At 40.1% G+C, this 18634-nt stretch overlaps 1 protein-coding gene across 5 annotated transcripts in view; it reads left to right on the plus strand.

Moving 5' to 3' along the window:
* The window catches only part of LOC116458311 (Golgi apparatus membrane protein TVP23 homolog B), a 111856-nt gene that overhangs the window by 3765 nt on the left and 89457 nt on the right, over window positions 1–18634 (plus strand). For all 5 annotated transcript variants that reach the window (XR_009211216.1, XR_009211217.1, XR_004245287.2 and 2 more), the window contains exons 2-5: window positions 4084–4166; window positions 5626–5770; window positions 12622–12711; window positions 14162–14293. Coding sequence is in view for 1 of the 5 variants with exons in the window: in XM_032137927.2 (XP_031993818.1) it covers window positions 4084–4166; window positions 5626–5770; window positions 12622–12711; window positions 14162–14293 (450 nt within the window). In the remaining 4 variants the exon portion in view is untranslated. The remainder of the gene's footprint in view (window positions 1–4083; window positions 4167–5625; window positions 5771–12621; window positions 12712–14161; window positions 14294–18634) is intronic.

The following is an 18634-nucleotide window of genomic DNA, read 5'->3' on the forward strand; positions in this document are numbered from 1 at the left end:
AAAATCAAACTGCTGATTTTGCCCTGAAATCTTTTGTGTCCATGGTCTTCCCCATCTTAGTAAATGTAACTCCAGGAGTGCAGAGCTATTGGTCTTTTTTTTTTTTTTTTTTAAATCTGTACCATTTACAGCAGTACCTGGCACTTGGTAGGCACTCAGTTTTTACTGAATAAATGAGAAGAAATTAGTCTTTCAAAGAGCAGGGTAAGAGAAGAGTGTTCTAGGTAGTATGAACCATAAGTGCAAAAGAACCTGGTGGGGCCCAAGTTTGGCATGCTTAAGGAACTGAAAAGAAGGCCAGCCTGGGCATGGTGGCTCATGCCTCTAATCGTAGCACTTTGGGAGACCAAGGCAGGAGAATTGCTTGAGCCCGGGAGTTTGAGACTAGCCTGGGCAACATAGCGAGACCCCATTTCTGCAAGAAATTAAAATATTAGGTATGGTGGCTTGCAGCACTCAGGAGGCTGAGATGTAGAGCCTGCAGTAGTGACCCCTGATTGCTTCACTGCACTCCAGCCTGGGCGAGAGCCAGACCCTGTCTCAAAAAAAAAAAAAAAGGCCAGTCTGGCAGGAGCTTAGGTACTGTATAAATTTCCTATTGCTACTGCAGCAGCAAATTCATATGTACTGTTGTAAAGTTCTGGTGGTCAGAAGTCCAGAATGAGGCTCAAGGGGTTAAACATCAAGGTGTATGTAGGGGTTCTGGAGAATCAGTTTCCTTGCCTGTTTCAGCTTCTAAACACCCGGGATCCCTTCCCCATCTTAATGCCATCAGCATAGCGTGTTCACATCTCTGTCTCTCATCTCTACTTTGCTCGTTTCATCACCTTCTCTCACTGACCCTCCTTTGTTTCTCTTGTAAGGACCATTGTGATCACGTCATCTGGCCAGCCTGGGTAATCCAGGGTAATCTCTTGACCTCAAGATCCTTAACTTAATCTCATCTGTGAAATTCTTTTTGCCAAGTAAATTTACGTATTCACAGGTTCCAGGGATTAGAAGCTAAACATCTTTGGCAGGGGTGAGGAGGTATTCAGCCTACCACAGTTAATGAAGAATGAGTGGCCTGAGATAAGGTCTTAGAGATTGGCAGGGACCAGATCATGATAGGTCATGATAGGGAGTCTGTTTTTCAGTCATAGTGCTGAGGGGTTTCAGTAGGGGAATGATATGATTTGATGTGAAAAAGCCTCCCTGGCTGCTGGATGGCGATTAGACTGTTGGGATCGAGAGCAGAAGGCCTCAGCTTTTTATTCATATCATCATAAGGTGGATCTCAATCTTGCTCTACGTTATGATCACACCTCAAAGCAATTATATCTGAACCACTGAGGGCTGGACCCAAGTATCAGCTTTTTTTTTTTTTTTTTTTTTTTTTTTAAGAAAAAGAGCATTCTAATTGTAGCCAAGGTTGAGAACCACTAGTCTCATAGATCTGAATCCCTTTTACCTTTTCAGCCTTAGCTCAATAGGAGCTTCTCGCGTCCATCACTTACTGCATGGGCTACTTGGCCGTTTCTTAGACAAACTTCCTGTATTCCCACCTGTGCCTTTCAAAATATACCTAGTCTAGGGAGGCCTATGCGGACTGTCAGGGCCCAGCTGACAAACTCTCCTCCAGAAAGCTTCTCCAGTGCCCTGCAGTAGGAATGAGTTGCCTCCTTCCTTGGCTCCCATTTGCACTTAGATTTCTCAGTCCTGATCACAGTCAGCTGGATATTATAGCCTCCTTTGCTTATTTACTCATGCCTTCAACAAATATTGTAGCACTTGGGTGAATGCTCTGCTAGACACTAGGATTTATTACAATGCAAAGAAAGTCCTGGTTGGGCGTGGTGGCTCACACCTATAATCCCAGCACTTTGGGAGGGTGAGGTGGGCGGATCGCTTGAGGTCAGGAGTTTGAAACCAGCCTGGCCAACATGGTGAGACTCTGTCTCTACTAAAAATACAAAAATTACCCAGGCTAATTAGCCGAGACACACTCCTGTAATCCCAGCTACTCAGGAGGCTGAGGCACTAGAATGGCTTGAACCCAGGAGGTAGAGGTTGCAGTAAGCCGAGACCGTACCACTGTACTCCAGCCTGGGCGACAGAGCAAGACTCTGTCTCAAAAAAAAAAAAAAAAAAAAAAAAAAAAAAGACCTTGTCTTCTAGGTCGTCCAGCAGCTTAATCTATATGGAGGTGTAGGAGCTGGTAGACGTGCAGTAGGAATACTCTGAGATCATTGTTCAAATGGAGATTTGTCCAAGTGCTGTGGGAACATGGGGATTTCAGAGACAGGTTTTCAGCTATTTCAGTATTTGAGCTAAAAAAACTTGAAGGATGATTTGGTATTTGTCTGGTGGTGGGTAGGGTATGGGGAAGGGAAGAGTTTTCTGAGACAACATGTGAAAGGCAGGAGATGCGAGAGAGATCGTAGTGTTTCTTAGAGACCGTGTGGTAACAGTATTGCTTCAGTGCTCAACAGTGCTCAATGAAGACAGTGTCAGAAGCAAATAGGGGGCATTAGATTCCGTGATCTATGCTTTATGTGAAGGAGTTAAATTTTATCCTATACTTATAGGGATGCCATTGAAAAATTTGAGCAGTAGAGTGACATGGTGTGATTTCCATATTGGGAGGATTGCTCTGGGTAATGTAAAGGAGAGGCTGGAATAGAGACGGATAAAGGCAGGGAGACTGGTGAGTGGCACTAGGAGAGGAACAGGAGCAGGTTCCTCGTAGTTGAGGGGAATTGCAGTGAATTGAGGTGTGAACCACTCTTAGAAGCCTAAGGTTATGGGGCCGGGCGTGGTGGCTCACGCCTGTAATTCCAGCACTTTGGGAGGCCGAGGCGGGTGGGTCACAAGGTCATGAAATCTCCTGGCTAACATGGTGAAACTCTTTCTCTACTAAAAAAATACAAAAAATTAGCTGGGCGTGGCGGCACGCACCTGTAGTCCCAGCTACTTGGGAAGATGAGGCAGGAGAATCGCTTGAACCCAGGAGGCGGAGGTTGCAGTGAGCTGAGGCCGCGCCACTGCACTCCAGCCTGAGCGACAGAGCAAGACTCTATCTCCAAAAAAAAAAAAAAAAGTTTGAGGTTGTAAAAGGAAGCAATGCTTTGGGAAGGTAGAGAATTGAAGGGGAGATTCAGGATCAGGATTCTTAAAAAAATCTTTTTTTGCCTAATAAGTAGCCTTGAAGAAGTTTATATGCATATGCTGATCAGAAAGATTTCAATAGAGGCCGGGCATGGTGGCTCATGCCTGTACTCCCAGCACTTTGGGAGGCCGAGGCGGGCAGATCACCTGAGGTCAGGAGTTCAAGACCAGCCTGGCCAACATGGTGAAACCCTGTCTCAACTAAAAATAGGAAAATTAGCTGGGTGTGATGGCACACGCCTGTAATCCCAGCAACTTGGGAGGCTGAGGCAGGAGAATCATTTGAACCCAGGAGGTGGAGGTTGCAGTGAGCCAAGATCGTGCCATTGCACTCCAGCCTGGGTGATGAACAAAACTCCGTTTCAACAACAACAAAAAAGAAAGATCCAATAGATAGACTTGAAGATAGAAGAATGTGTAAATAAAGGGGAAAATGATGAAACAGGTCCCCGAGGAGGCGTGAAAAGAAGTTATTCTGAGCACAAATAATTGGTTTAGCCTTGGATAAGAAGAGAGGGAGTTGTGAGAAGGGGTCATGGAACTAAGTATGCAGTCAGATGATTTTGTGAAGGAGCCAGAAACCTTGAGATTATCCCCAGTAGCCTCGGCTTGCTCTGTGACTTGGGAGAGAGCAGGTGAGGAGGATAGGTGTTAAGTTTGTAGTAGCCTCATCTGCACCCCAGAGTTTTCTCAGATGGTGCAGCCTAGGGGCAGGGATGGAGCAGCTGAGACTTGGATTATCCCTGGGGTTTTTGCCAGATGATTTGAGGAGGCAGGGTGGAGGATCTGCATGTGTCCTTTTCCTAGGTTTTGAATTCCTGATGCTGTAACCACATTGTTTTATCTTCTGTTTTGATGAGTATGCAGCTTTGCATGCAGTGGCTGTATAAACACTGAATTTCGTTTTGCTTCTTGACTATTTATTTTTCCTACCAGGATAGTAATGATGACACTGAAGATGTTTCACTGTTTGATGCGGAAGAGGAGACGACTAATAGACCAAGAAAAGCCAAAATCAGGTAGGAGAAGTTGCATGAGCTGTGTTAATGTCCAGTGCTGTTCTGTATGTATGTCGTCATGCTAGCTGATGGGAGTCAAGGCAGAGTTGTTTCAATGTGCTTGTGAATACTGCATGTTGCTAGTTTGACATTTAGTGTAAGACAAAGATGACATTTCAGATTTTCTTGCAAATAATTAGCATATGGAATTTTACTTAATACTGAGTTTTAAAATCAGCAAATCCAATTATTTGAACCCCTGTGTTTTTAATTCTGTGCTGTTTTCCAAGAATGTACCATTTCTTTATAGTTTCTATAGATAGGTTACATTTTGATTTATTGTGCACATTTCAAAATCACATAGCATTTCTATTCTAAATTCTCTCTAAAGAAATTCACTTATCGAAAGTAAATTCTACCTGAACCCTGCTAAAATGCTGTTTTTTACTTTTCTTTCATCTTTCATGCCAGTCACAAAAGACCACATAGTGTATGATTTCATTTATAGGAAATGTCCAGAATAGGCAAATCTGTAGAGACAGAAGATAGATTAGCTGTTGCTAGAAGCTGAGGGGTTTGAATGTAAATGGGGAATGACTGCCAGTGCATACAAAGATTCTGTCTGGGGTTATCAAAAGTTGTAAAATTGGAGTGATGGTTGTACAACTCTGTGAATGTACTACAAACCATTAGATTGTTTACCTTAAATAAGTAAATTGTATGATATGTGAATTATATCTCAAAAAAAGCTATTAAAAAACAAGAAACAGGCTGGGCGTGATGGCTCACGCCTCTAATCCCAGCACTTGGGAGGCTGAGGCGGGCGGATCATGAGGTCAGGAGATTGAGACCATCCTGGCTAACATGGTGAAACCCCATCTCTACTAAAAATACAAAAAATTAGCCGGGCGTGGTGGCGGTCACCTGTAGTCCCAGCTACTCAGGAGGCTGAGGCAGGAGAATGGCGTGAACCTGGGAGGTGGAGTTTGCAGTGAGCTGAGTTCGCGCCACCACACTCCAGCCTGGGCAACAGAGCGAAACTCTGTCTCAAAAAAAAAAAAAAAAGAAAAAAGAAAGTAACAAACAAACTCTACCTGGTAACTTTGTCTTAATGTCTGAGTGATTTCTGAGGGCTAAGGAATTCTTTTGGCATGATTTGAAAATAGGATTCAAATTCTAAGATACAGTTTGCTTATTTCTCCAAGCGAGGTAAAGTTCTTTATTATATATTTTGTGAAAGTTTATATTTAATGAAGTGTTAAAGTCATCAGTGCATAGTGTATTTTCTGTAACTACAGGGCCTAGTCAAATAGTGGGGCTTAAGAAAAAGAGAGCTAGGAGGTTTGCTTTCTCCTAAAGTCATCTCTTATTTTGACAAAACTCTTCACAGTTACACCATGGCTAAAACATTTTTCTCTGCATTTGCTAGTACCTGTAGTAAAATGTAATTGCATTTCTTTCACTGTGTTTTGGTTTTCAGACATCCAGTAGCATCGTTTTTCCACTTATTCTTTCGAGTCAGTGCAATCGTCGTCTATCTTCTCTGTGAGTTGCTCAGCAGCAGCTTTATTACCTGTATGGTGACGATTATCTTGCTGTTGTCATGTGACTTTTGGGCAGTGAAGGTAATTTTGATTGTTTTTATTTTAAAATTATATTTAATATGAAAATGATGTATAAAAATATGAGAGTTAGCATTTTGCATTATTGTTAATCTTTTGTTACTTCAAACCTCATCTGTGTTAAAGTGCTAGATATATCAAATTGCATGTGGTTTTTTTTTTTTTTCATTTTTTCCCTTTGACAATACAAGATGAGACATGTAGGTTACTGTGCTGCTGATTTTTCTATGCCATATTCTAACCTACATCAGCTTTAAAGTCAAATAAACAAACAAACGTGACTAGCAACCATAGACCCTACAATGTTGCTTCTAATCCATACCATGGGTTTTGCTTCAGGCTTACCTGTAGGTGTGTTGTATGTAATTTCTAGATAAGGCCCCAGTGTAGTTTGTCCACAAATACCTAAAAAATACCTACCTTTTGCAAAGGCTACTATGGATGCTTTAGGGCAGTGTTTCTCAACCAGAGACAAAACTTGCCACCCACTGAATATTTGTCAGTGTCCAAAAACGTTTTTGGTTGTCATGACTGGAGGTGGGAGGAGTGTGCTATTGACATCTAGTGGATAGAGGGCAGGTATGCTGCTAAATATCCTAACACACAGGACAGCCCCCCTGCAACAAAGAATTACCTGACCCAAAATGTCAGTTGTGCCAAGGTTGAGACACCCTGCTGTAGGGGATAGAAAGGAGTGTAAGAAATGGTTTCAAACTCAAGAACAATGATTAGAGAGATGGATGGATGGACAGATAGGTACATGGATAAATAGATAATCAAGTAAGCATAATAAAATATTAAATATGGACTCTAGATGATAGATATTTGGGTATTCACTGTAAAATTTAACTTTGTGTGTTTGAAAATGTTCATAGTAAAATAGTGGAGAAAAAAATCAAAGGCTAATTTTGGAGTTTCAGAGACATATACTGATTTAAAGACTAGTAAGATGTTACAACCCTATTCACACCCACCAATGTAGCCATTTTTAGATCTTTTAATTCTTTTTTTTTTGACACGGAGTTTGTCTCTTGTTGCCCAGACTGGCGTGCAGTGGCATGATCTTGGCTCACTGCAACCTCTGTCTCTTGGGTTCAGGTGATTCTCCTGCCTCAGCCTCCCGAGTAGCTGGGATTACAGGCATGCACCACCATGCCTGGCTAATTTTTTTGTATTTTTAGTACAGATGGGGTTTCTCCATGTTGGTCAGGCTGGTCTCGAACTTCTGACCTCAGGTGATCTGCCCGCCTCAGCCTCCCAAAGTGCTGGGATTACAGGCGTGAGCCACTGTGCCTGGCTATCTTTTAATTCTTAAAGATATCAGAAGTGGTTGGCTTGGTGATGGCCAGTTTCCATAGGCCACATAATGCTGAGAAGGAAGATTTCAAAGGTCTGTTTTCTTTAGGTTTTTCTTTTGTCCAGTCTTCTTTGGCTTGCATTTCTTTGAATTTCTTCTGTTACTTTATGCTCTAAAGTATTTAGTACATACTACTCACAGTTTTGATATACGTTTCTTTTTGTTCATAAAATTTCTGTTCAGCCAAATAGAACATGCTTTCCGGTCACTTCTTCCTGGTAATTTCCAAACTCTTAAAATTTTTCTGGGTTTAGAGTTTTAAAAAATATGAACAAAATAGTTTATTTTCTGATAAGGTTTATTTGTTTGTTTATTTGCTTTTGTTTTTAAACAAGGGCTTAAAAAATGGCACCCTTTTATCCTTGGCAAAATTATAGATAGCCAAACAATGGAGATATGAAGCAAAATTAAGAAGTCAAGAATAGGGAAATTATTAAGTGGACTTGGGATAAGCAGGGTTCTGAAACAGTTAAAATAGAGATGTGTCATAATTGTTATAAATCTCAATGTACTTACTAAAAAAAACAAAAAAGCAATCTTCATCTAAACCTCTAGGTGTCCAATCTTTTGGTTTCCCTGGGCCACAGTGGAAGAAAGAATTGTCTTGGGCCACACATAAAATACACTAACATTAGCTGATGAGCTTAAAAAAAAAATTACACACAAAAAAATCACATAATGTTTTAAGAAAGTTTACGAATTTCTCTTGGGCTGCATTCAAAGCTGTCCTGGGCAGCATGAGGCCTGTGGGCAGAGGGTTGGATAGGCTTGCCCTAGGGGATGTTAATGAAGATAAAGAAGAGGTAGAGAACGGAAAATAATTTAAAGGTATGCTTAAATGCTAAAGCTTATATTGGTTTTTATTTTATTCTTCACTCTGACAAATTGAGTAAAAAAGGTTAAATAATGGTTTTAAAAATTTAATGGCAACTATGGCCGGGCGCGGTGGCTCACGCCTGTAATCCCAGCACTTTGGGAGGCCGAGGCGGGCGGATCATGAGGGCAGGAGATTGAGACCATCCTGGCTAACATGGTGAAACCCCATCTCTACTAAAAATACAAAAAAAAAAAGAGCTGGGCATAGTGGCGGGTGCCTGTAGTCCCAGCTACTTGGGAGGCTGAGGCAGGAGAATGGTGTGAACCCGGGAGGCGGAGCTTGCAGTGAACTGAGATCGCACCACTGTACTCTAGCCTGGGCAACAGAGCAAGACTCCATCTCAAAAAAAAAAAAAAAAAAAAGAAAAAAATTAATGGCAATTATTAGTAAAATTTAAAACCAGTCGTGTATCTTCTGCAACACTGGAGAAGATGGAGCAAGTAAAACAGTTCATAGAGCAAAAGAAGGAAAACAAAGCAACTGTCAAGGAAACTTAAATCAGAAAGTACATGTATAAAGTGATGTAAGTAATAGCAAATTCCTTATAATAGTAAATGTAATTTGATTAAACTACCCATTTAAAGACAAGAATACTAAGATTGGTCCAAAATCAAAGTCCAAACAAAAGATCTAACCAAATTAATGACATTAGAAAAAATAAAAGAAGGCAAAGATAACATCAGATCCACTCAAACAAAAAGAAACTTGGCATTGTATTATTATCAGATGAGATATGAATCAGAGTAAGAGCACTAAGAGAAACAAAAAGGTCATTTTATGAATCACAGTGAAGATCATTCACAGTAAAATTATATCAAACTATGTATAGTAAAAGAATTAGAAATATTAGAAGATAGAAAAGCATTATGATAAGTCTAACAAACTACTATCTTTAACAAACCAAAGTGCCAAAAAATAAATAAGTTCTGAAGGATCTGAATGAAATAATTAGCAACATCAATTAAATGCAGTATTTGGGACTTTATATGACAGAGAGAATACTTTCTTGTTAAGTGCCTGTGGAGCATTTACAAAAATTGACTTAAATATCACTGTGAAGAATATCGAAATAAAATTGCCCAAAGCACCTACATTTTCTAGTCCAATGAAACAGAACTAGAAATTAATAGAAAGTAGTTGTCAAAATTGAAATTCTTTTTAAAAAGCGAACTACTACGTATCTTGGGTTTAAAAGAAAGCAAAAACTGTAAATATAGGTTATTTATACCTTAATGGTGATCATTTACAGTTAAGCTTTCTGAATGTGTCAAAAACTGAATTCAGAGGGAAAATAATAGACTAAAGGCTTTTATTTTACACAAGAAAGAGGGAAAATAATGGGCTACTTGAGTCCAGAAGTTTCAAAAACAAGCAATAAGCCTGAGAAATTAGGAAAATAAACTAATAAAGATAAAAGCAGGAAATAAAGAGTGAGAAAATGGGAACATAGAAGAGTTTGAAAGTATTGAGGGGCATTCTTTGAAGATACCTATGGAAGAGACCTCTGGTTTAGGTCTCCCTTGCCAGCTTTTTTTTTTTTTTTTTTTTTTTAACTTAGCATCTCTCCCATAGGAATTTTGGTCTCATAAGACTCTTCCTTTTCTTCTCCTGTATTCCTTTCCTAAGGAGTGCCATCTGTGCTTCTGGTTTCAATTGCTGATCTGTAAGCTGTGTTGACTCCCAGATCTGTATCTCCATTCAGGTTTGTCTTCACAACTCAAGGCCTCTCCATGTGTCTTCTTGACGTTTTTATGTGGCTGTCTTGAAGGCATCTCAAATCTGTTTTTTTTTTTTTTTCTGAGACGAAATCTCACTTTGTCACCCAAGCTGGAATGCAGTGGTGCGATCTCAGTTCACTGCAACCTCCACCTCCCAGGGTTCAGGCGATTCTTCTGCCTCACCCTCCTGGATGCTGAGACTACAGGCATGCACCACCATGCCCAGCGAATTTTTGTATTTTTAGTAGAGACAGGGTTTCACTATGTTAGCCAGGCTGGTCTTGAACCCAAGTGAGCCACCATGCCTGGCCAGGCATCTTATATCTTTTTTTTTTTTTTTGAGACGGAGTCTCGCTCTGTCGCCCAGGCTGGAGTGTAGTGGCGCGATCTCGGCTCACTGCAAGCTCCGCCTCCCGGGTTCACGCCATTCTCCTGCCTCAGCCTCTCCGAGTAGCTGGGACTACAGGCGCCCGCCACCACGCCCGGCTAATTTTTTTGTATTTTTAGTAGAGACGGGGTTTCACCATGGTCTCGATCTCCTGACCTCGTGATCTGCCCGCCTCGGCCTCCCAAAGTGCTGGGATTACAAGCGTGAGCCACCGCGCTCGGCCAACATCTTATATCTTAACGTGTAAAATACTACTTGTCATCTTCCACTCCCTAAAAGCTCTTCTTCTTTGAGTGTTCCCTTTCACGGGGCCTGGAATCACTATTTTTTTACTTGAGCAAACCAGAAATGTATCAGTTGCCTCCTTCCTATTCCATATCCAATTAATGACCAAGTCCCATAAATCCATAGATTGTGCTTTCTTCATTAGGATATCATTGCCTGCTGCTCTATCTGGAATGCTCTTCTTGCTCCCACATCACCTTCATAATGGGATTCCTAATCTTTTTATGCCATGGGCCCCTTTCATAGACTCATGAATAATGCTTTCACATATATAAAATACATAAGATTTCAAAGGAAGTCACTTATATTGAAATAAAATTTAAAAATATTAAAAAGGTAAATTTCTGATTGAGTTGTATGTGTAGTAGTTCCCCCATTATCTGAGGTTTCACTTTCTGCGGTTTCAGTTACTGCTATACGCTACACTAAACGGTAAGATACTATGTGAGGAGAGAGAACTACATTCACATAACTTTTATTAGATTATGTTGTTATAATTGTTCTATTTTTATTTCTTGTTATTAATCTCTTAACTGTGCCTTATTTATAAATTAAGCATTATCATAGGTATGTACATATAGGAAAAAATATAGCATATATAAGGTTTGGTGTTATTCACAATTTCAGGCATCTGCTGGGGGTCTTGGAATGTATCCCCTGCAGGTAAGGGAGGACTACTATACTTTATGAATTTATTAATGGTAAGATCTAGTGGCAGGTCTAATTACTTTCAAAGCAGTGGTGAGCATAAACAATATATTAAAACTGCAGCAAGTATAGTACAAAATGAAAAATGTCTGTGGTTTCTATTGTGTCAGGGCGTTTTTAATTTTACCTATATTCACAGTTTGTTGTTTACATTCATAATTTAATGATATGCTAACTACTTTCAAAGCAGTGGTGAGCATAAATAGTATTTTGAGGCCGGGCGCGGTGGCTCATGCCTGTAATCCCAGCACTTTGGGAGGCCAAGGTGGGTGAATCACCTGAGGTTGGGAGTTTGAGACCAGCCTGACCAACATGGAGAAACCCTATCTCTACTAAAAATACAAAATTAGCTGGGCGTGATGGTGCATGCCTGTAATCCCTGCTACTTGGGAGGCTGAGGCAGGAGAATCGCTTGAACCCAGGAGGCAGACGTTGCGGTGAGCTGAGATCGCCCCATTGCATGCCAGCCTGGGCAACAAGAGCGAAACTCTGTCTCAAAAACAAAAAACAAAGCAAAACAAAAAACAAAACTACAATATTTTGAGGTAACTGCAGCAAATATAGTACAAAATAAAAAGTCTGTGATTTCTGTTGTGTTAGGGTGTTTTTAATTTTACCTACATTCATAGTTTGTTGTCTACATTCATAATTTAAAGATATGCTCAATTTCAGACAGAGGTTAATGAAAATGAAGATAACATTTTTTTTACCCATCGAGGTTCACAGAACCACTGAATCTATTAGTGGACACCATTAATTAAACATCCACAGTACTATTGATTCTTATTTATCCTTTATATTTCATTCCAAATGTTGACTCCTCAGAGAGTCATTTTCTGATACCCAGACTAGATCAAATTTCCCTGTTATACTCTTCAAGCATCCCACACTTTTCTCTTGCAGCTTACCTCAGTTGGTAATGGTACATTTGTGCATTGGTTGTCTGCCTCTCTTCACCTCTTTCCCTGAGGGAAGAGTTGGTATCTGTTAGTCACTGTTGTATTACCAGCACATAGTAGATACTCAGTAAATATTTGTTGAGTAAATAAACATTAGGAAAGCTATCAACCTAATCTGTTACCTTAGTAAGTAGGAAAAGAGCTTGGTACACTTGAAAGACTGACTGAAGGCCAGTGTCTATAATCATTTTTAGGGATACATAGTTGTAAAATACGTGTAGCTATAGTCAGGATGTAAAGTAGGTCACAGTAACCAAATAGCAAGGGGTTTAGGGAAAATTAGGGAACTGGAGAAAGGGCAAATTGTTCATGAGGGAAAAGAGAAGGGGTAATGTTTATGGGTGGATTTGTTGCTTGCTCTGTCACCTCTACCCCTATTAGTCCTGCCATTACCATTTTACTTAATCGTTTAGCCAGGCCTGATACATGTTAGTCTTTGCTAACTGGATATTATGGAGGTAAAGCTGAAGGTTTTTGTTTGTGAAATGTTACACTAAGATAGGAGCTTGTGATAGATCTTTAATGCTTTTAAAATGTGCCTGTTTATATTAATCTTCACCAGAATGTCACAGGTAGACTAATGGTTGGCCTACGTTGGTGGAATCACATTGATGAAGATGGAAAGAGCCATTGGGTGTTTGAATCTAGAAAGGTAAAGTGCCTTTTTTGTTTTAAATAGTGTTATCAGCTAAATTATTTGTAGATTATATTTAAATATTGGAAGATGAAGTATTCAGAATTAAAAACACTATACCAAATCACTTGGCATGTCAGCACTAAAGGAGATGGCCTTCTAGAATTTAATGCATTTTTCTGTCTAGTTCAGACCAGAAACAAGCAATATACCGAACAGAATCCTTTGAGGGAAGACACTGGGTCAGAGTTTATACAGTGTTCTAAGCTGCCTGTCAAGGATTGCTGATAAAAGATCTCTGTGTTGCCTTCGTTAGTATCTCCATAAATCCCTCTATGCCCAGCAGATAACTGCTTTCAGCGTCTTGTTGTGTCTTTGCTCCTGTGGTCGTCTTTCATTTCTGGGCAGGAAAAAGGAGGAGGAGTGCAGCTGGATAGAATATCTGGTCGGAGCACTCTATTCTTCAAGCTTCTGCCTTCAGGAGCCCTGGGGGTCCTGGTCTGTTTTGGGTTAGCCTGCTGCACTATAGTGAACATTCACTTTCCTCGTGGAAATAAGTTTTGGAAGCAGAGGACCAAATTCTTGGCAACAATACACCAAGGGTATTGACAAGTTATTTTAAGAAAGTGGCACTGTGTTCAACGAGCCTGTATTCTTTTATATTGTAGAATCTACCTTGGAAACAACTTACCACCCTTGTAAATTCCTGGGTATTGCTAAGACATTTTGATTATTGTCCAGAATCCCTTGATTGCATTTTTTTTTCCCCTCTGGACCCTAATTTGACCTTTTAGTCTCCAGAATGATTATAACTGTGATTTCCTTGATTATTAGTCAGAAAGGTATCATTTAGAGCTTCCTTATGAATAAATAGTACAAGTGCAAGAAGAATTGAATAGAAGCCTGTCAGAGACCACTCTTTACTTCCTGAGTTGTGGTAAACCATCCATTCTGCCCTGAAAATGCAAAATTCTTTTTTTTTTTTTTTGAGAAGGAGTCTCGCTCTGTCACCCAGGCTGGAGTGCAGTGGCGCGATCTCGGCTCACTGCAAGCTCCACCTCCCGGGTTCACGCCATTCTCCTGCCACAGCCTCTCCGAGTAGCTGGGACTACAGGCGCCCGCCACCACACCCGGCTAATTTTTTTTTTTTGTATTTTTAGTAGAGACGGGGTTTCACTGTGGTCTCGATCTCCTGACCTCGTGATCCGCCCGCCTCGGCCTCCCAAAGTGCTGAGATTACAAGCGTGAGCCACCGCGCCCGGCCGAAAATGCAAAATTCTTGAGTTAATATATAGATCAGTTCCTAAAATTACAAGAGTGATAGTCATGTATTTTGGGGTTCTAACTTAGGAATTGGGCTGTGTGTATTAATATTTGAACTTGTGGGTAATATGTTTTTTATTAAACATGTTGAACTTTTAATTGATAAATCTCACAACGTGATGATTGAATTTATGTTCTTTTATAGGAGTCCTCTCAAGAGAATAAAACTGTGTCAGAGGCTGAATCAAGAATCTTTTGGTTGGGACTTATTGCCTGTCCAGTGCTGTGGGTGATATTTGCCTTTAGTGCACTCTTCTCCTTCAGAGTAAAGTGGTTGGTGAGTATCAGTGTAGAACTTTCAAATAATCCATTAAGATATCTGCTGGTAATCATAGGAAGCAACAACTACAACTGAGTCCTTATCATTAGGGACCTATCTTGAATAGGCAGCTTCATCATGTAATTCCCAAGTTTTGCTTCCCAACGTTACCTTTCTCTATAATACTGGAGAAGAGATCCTAAAAGACCCCTTCCCACCATTTTCTAGGATATTAGTGGTTTTTTCTGGAAATAATGGTTGGTAATCTGTTTCGGTTACCTATTGCTGCCTAACAAATCACCCCAAAACATAGTGGCTTAGAGCGACAACAGCCATTATCTCATAGTTTCTCTGGGTCTGGATCTTGGGAAGGGCCCTGCTGGGAGATTCTGGCTTGGGGTCTTGAGTAGTTGTAGTCAGACAGTAGTTGGAATGATGGGGGTTGTGAGCCGTCTCCTCTTCATGAGGTCCCATGGCCTCTCCACATGTTTTTCCATGTGCCTTCGTTTGGGCTTTCTCATGGCATGGTGGCCTCATGGTGGGACTGCTTACATGGTGGCCCAGTACTTGACTTGTGGGGTGTTCTAGCTCACAAGCTTTTACAATCTAGCCTAAGATGTCATAGCATCACTTCTGCTGCCCACCCACATTCAAGGAAATGGGAATTAGGCTCTACTCTTGATAAGGAATAAGAATGTGCTAGAAGACTTTGTGGAAGAGGAGATATTGTTGCTGCTGTCTTTGGAAAATGTAGTTTCTCACTTGACCCAATTCGTGAGTCTTATTCTTTCTTATATCTTGCATTATTTTTTCTTATCCCATCTTATATCTGATATCAATAAATATTGTGTGAAAAAATTTCACATATTTATTGATATCAGATATATTTTGGCCTTAATTATGTTTTTCCTCCTAATTTGTAGTATTTTCTTAGTCTTATTTTGCGATATAGGTTCTTTTTTTCTTTGTGTGTGCACATACATTCATACTTTCCTTCTTTGGATTTGGAAGCTTACTGTCTTTTTTCAGTTCTTCTAGTGGTTACCTTTAATTACTTTATATGTTTATATCATTACCCTCTTTCACGAATTAGGAAATTTATTCGATATTTATGGATTTCCTGCTCTGGAAAATGGGAAACTTTACACTGATATGGTTTCTTTAACTTCTCCCTCCTCCTACCTCTAGAGTTTTGCTTATTATAGTCTTATTTTAGTCCTTCTAGTGGTTTTCTTTGTAACATTAATTAATGTACTTAAACCTGTTTATTGACTTAATAGACTCTGTTTAGAAAGGGAAGAAAATAAACACTCATATTCCTTCCTATGAGTTTCCTCCTTTCTCTCTTGTTTGTTCCAATGTAATTTTTGCGTTACCAAGTTTTATAATAGTTATCTTTTGAAAACATATTTCTTACTGGTTGTTCAGTCTTCGATCTGTTTTTTAAAAAAGTCGATTCATTGCCTATCACCAGTCTTACTGCAGCTTCTCCTTTTACTTACTGGTTGGCTACATTTTCTTTTGACTCATGTTTAAACATATGAGCCTATTGACTATTCTTAAATGATGACCTGGCTGGATTAATATTCTTGGGTCACAGTTTGTTTCTTTTTGGGAGATGCTATTCCGTCATTTTCTTTTATTGAATATTTTGGAGAAGTCTGAGGCCAGGCTTACTTAACCTTTGTAATCTCTCCCCATAAGGTGTTTTTTTTTTTTTTTTTTTTTTTAGTTCGTGTAACCCAGATGTATCTGTATTTATCTTTCCATATCAAGTTTTCTGGAGTCTGTGTGCCTTTCTGACAGGCAGACTGAACTTTTGCTTGGAATCAGGAAAATTTTTTTCTGTTAAATCTTTGCATTTATTTATGTTCTATGCTTTGACCTTTAATTTTGAGGTACCAGTTATGTTTATGTTGGATCATTTTTATTTGTTCTCATCTACTATTTTCTTGTTGCTTTAATTATTTTTTCCTTATTTACTCAGCAATTTTAAGAATTCACTGTTATATCAGAGCTGTCTGGGAACACAGGGGGATAAGTTAGGGGACAGGTAAACAAGTTGACTGCTCCAGTAGAGCTTGTGTTCTAGTGGAAGGTAGACAGACAGTAAAAAATACAGTAGGGGATGTTAGTTAATGATACAAAGTAATGGGGTAGAGAGTGCGAGGAGAGAACAGTAACTATTTTAGGTGCTCAGCTAAGGCTTCTCTCTGTATTTCCTTAGCTTTGTCAGCTCCATTTTCATCTCCTGTTATCTCACCCTCATGCTTTTTAAGTTCTTATCTTTAGGTTTTTCTATAGGGTGAAATAGTCCCAGGAATGCTTTTATTTTGGTGGGTTTTTTTTTCTTTCTGAGTAGATTCTTCACCTATCTTCTGTATACTATGCTTTTTTTTTCTTTTTTTGCTATAGTTTTACATAAATGCACTTCCCTTTTTCCTAATCCATTTTGCTTATTTTTACAGTGACAAGGGCCCTGTTCAGCCCTTTCCCTTTCTGCTGGTTTAGTGTGGGTGAATCCTCCTAGACCACCTTCCCTTGATGTCTGAGGCATGTGGCTGCTGCTCTGAGCTGGAGTTGCAGTGCTGGGTTTGGTGGCCTGAAGACACAGGTGTGAGGTGTGATGTGGAGAACTTGCCAGGCTCTGGCTGCCTAGGCTGGGCTGCCTGGTTTTGCATTCTCTTCCTTAGTGGAACTCTTGTCTCCCGGTTGGCTGTGCACTCCCTTCTGCTTCGGATTGTTTGTAAGACCTTGGAGCTTTAGCATCCATCCAGGAGAGTCAGCCCAGTCTTTTTCTAGCAGTGTTTCTACTTCCTTAAAACAAAACAGGGAGAGGTTATGTGAAAGCCAGTTTGATCCTGTGTTAACCTACTTATGCCTAGTGTTCCATTATTGGAACGCTAAGCATGTAGGAGTTATTTATATCCTACTGCTCAAGGTCATCACCAAGGTCTGATTTTTCACTCATGCAAAAATTCACAAAATTGCAACCTACAGCATAAATGGGTTAAGACTGCTGGGCATGGTGTCTCATGCCTGTAATCCCAGCACTTTGGGAGGTCGAGGCGGGTGGATCACGAGGTCAGGAGATCGAGACCACTCTGGCTAACACAGTGAAACCTTGTCTCTACTAAAAATAGAAAAATTAGCCAGGTGTGGTGGTGGGCGCCTGTAGTTCCAGCTACTCGGGAGGCTGAGGCAGGAGAATGGCATGAACCCGGGAGGCAGGGTTTGCAGTGAGCCAAGATCGTGACACTGCACTCCAGCCTGGGCGACAGAGCGAGACTTTGTCTCAAAAAATAAAAATAAATAAATAAATAAATACATAAATAAAAATAATAAAAATAAATGGGTTAAGACCATAGGACAGGAAGGGGCTTCACTCAGGCTCTCCATGAGTCTCCCACCTCCTCACTTCTCTTAAGATGATCAGCTGTCATGATTATTGATCCTTCTGTGCTTCCTCTCCTGCCTTCTTCCCACCTGGTGGCACCACTATGGCCAGCTGCAAGGATTTTCCTGCCTTTTTGGGTCATTGTTAGTTGGGAGGAGTTTCTGCTGTCATGGCTATTTCTGCATTTTTTTTCTCGGGTGTTTTGCTTTTCTGTAAGTTGCTGGGGGTGGTAATTAGTGAAATTTTCCTTAGAGCTTATTTGCAGAGTTTAGAGCTGTGTAGAGCTGCTCCTACCTGGCTCTTTCTTTGGCCACCAGCCCTTTTTTATGTTTGTTGGTTTTGGTTTATTTGTGTTTTTAAAAATGCTGTTTGCTGTTTGTACCTTCAGGGGAGGGAGATCTTCATGTCTGACTTCACTGCACTGTCTTAAACCAGAAGTTTAACTTACGGATTTTAACATTTGTTGCCATTGAGTAAATTGATGCCTTAGCAGGACCCGTGATTGGTCTGTGAATTCAAGTGTACCCTGGCGTGTTGATATATACACACCCAGCAGTGCCGCTATTGGAGAAGCATGGGAAATTAAAAGGAAATTTATTCAAATACAGACACAGTTTTATGTTTTATTTAGGAAACTAGCAACCTCTTATTACACTAACACGTTTAATTCCATGAAACATAAGTTTAGAACAGAAAGTACCACTTTGTCTTTTACTAGGAATGTGAACCTGTTCATTAATCAAACATTTAAATCTATTAATTAAACATTAAAATCAGCTATACATCTTATTAAGGGTAAGGAGAATAAATCTAGATTGGAAAAAGACATTTTATTGAGCTGCTTTGCTTGTCACAGATATAAAAGGGTAGAATGGTCGATGAGCTGTTTATTCCAGAACAGGGGTTGGCAAACTATGGCCTGCAGACCAAATCCAGCCTGACACCTGTTGTTGTAAGTTTTT

The sequence above is a fragment of the Hylobates moloch genome, unplaced genomic scaffold (assembly GCF_009828535.3).
Source record: "Hylobates moloch isolate HMO894 unplaced genomic scaffold, HMol_V3 SCAFFOLD_19, whole genome shotgun sequence".
Lineage (NCBI taxonomy): Eukaryota > Metazoa > Chordata > Mammalia > Primates > Hylobatidae > Hylobates > Hylobates moloch.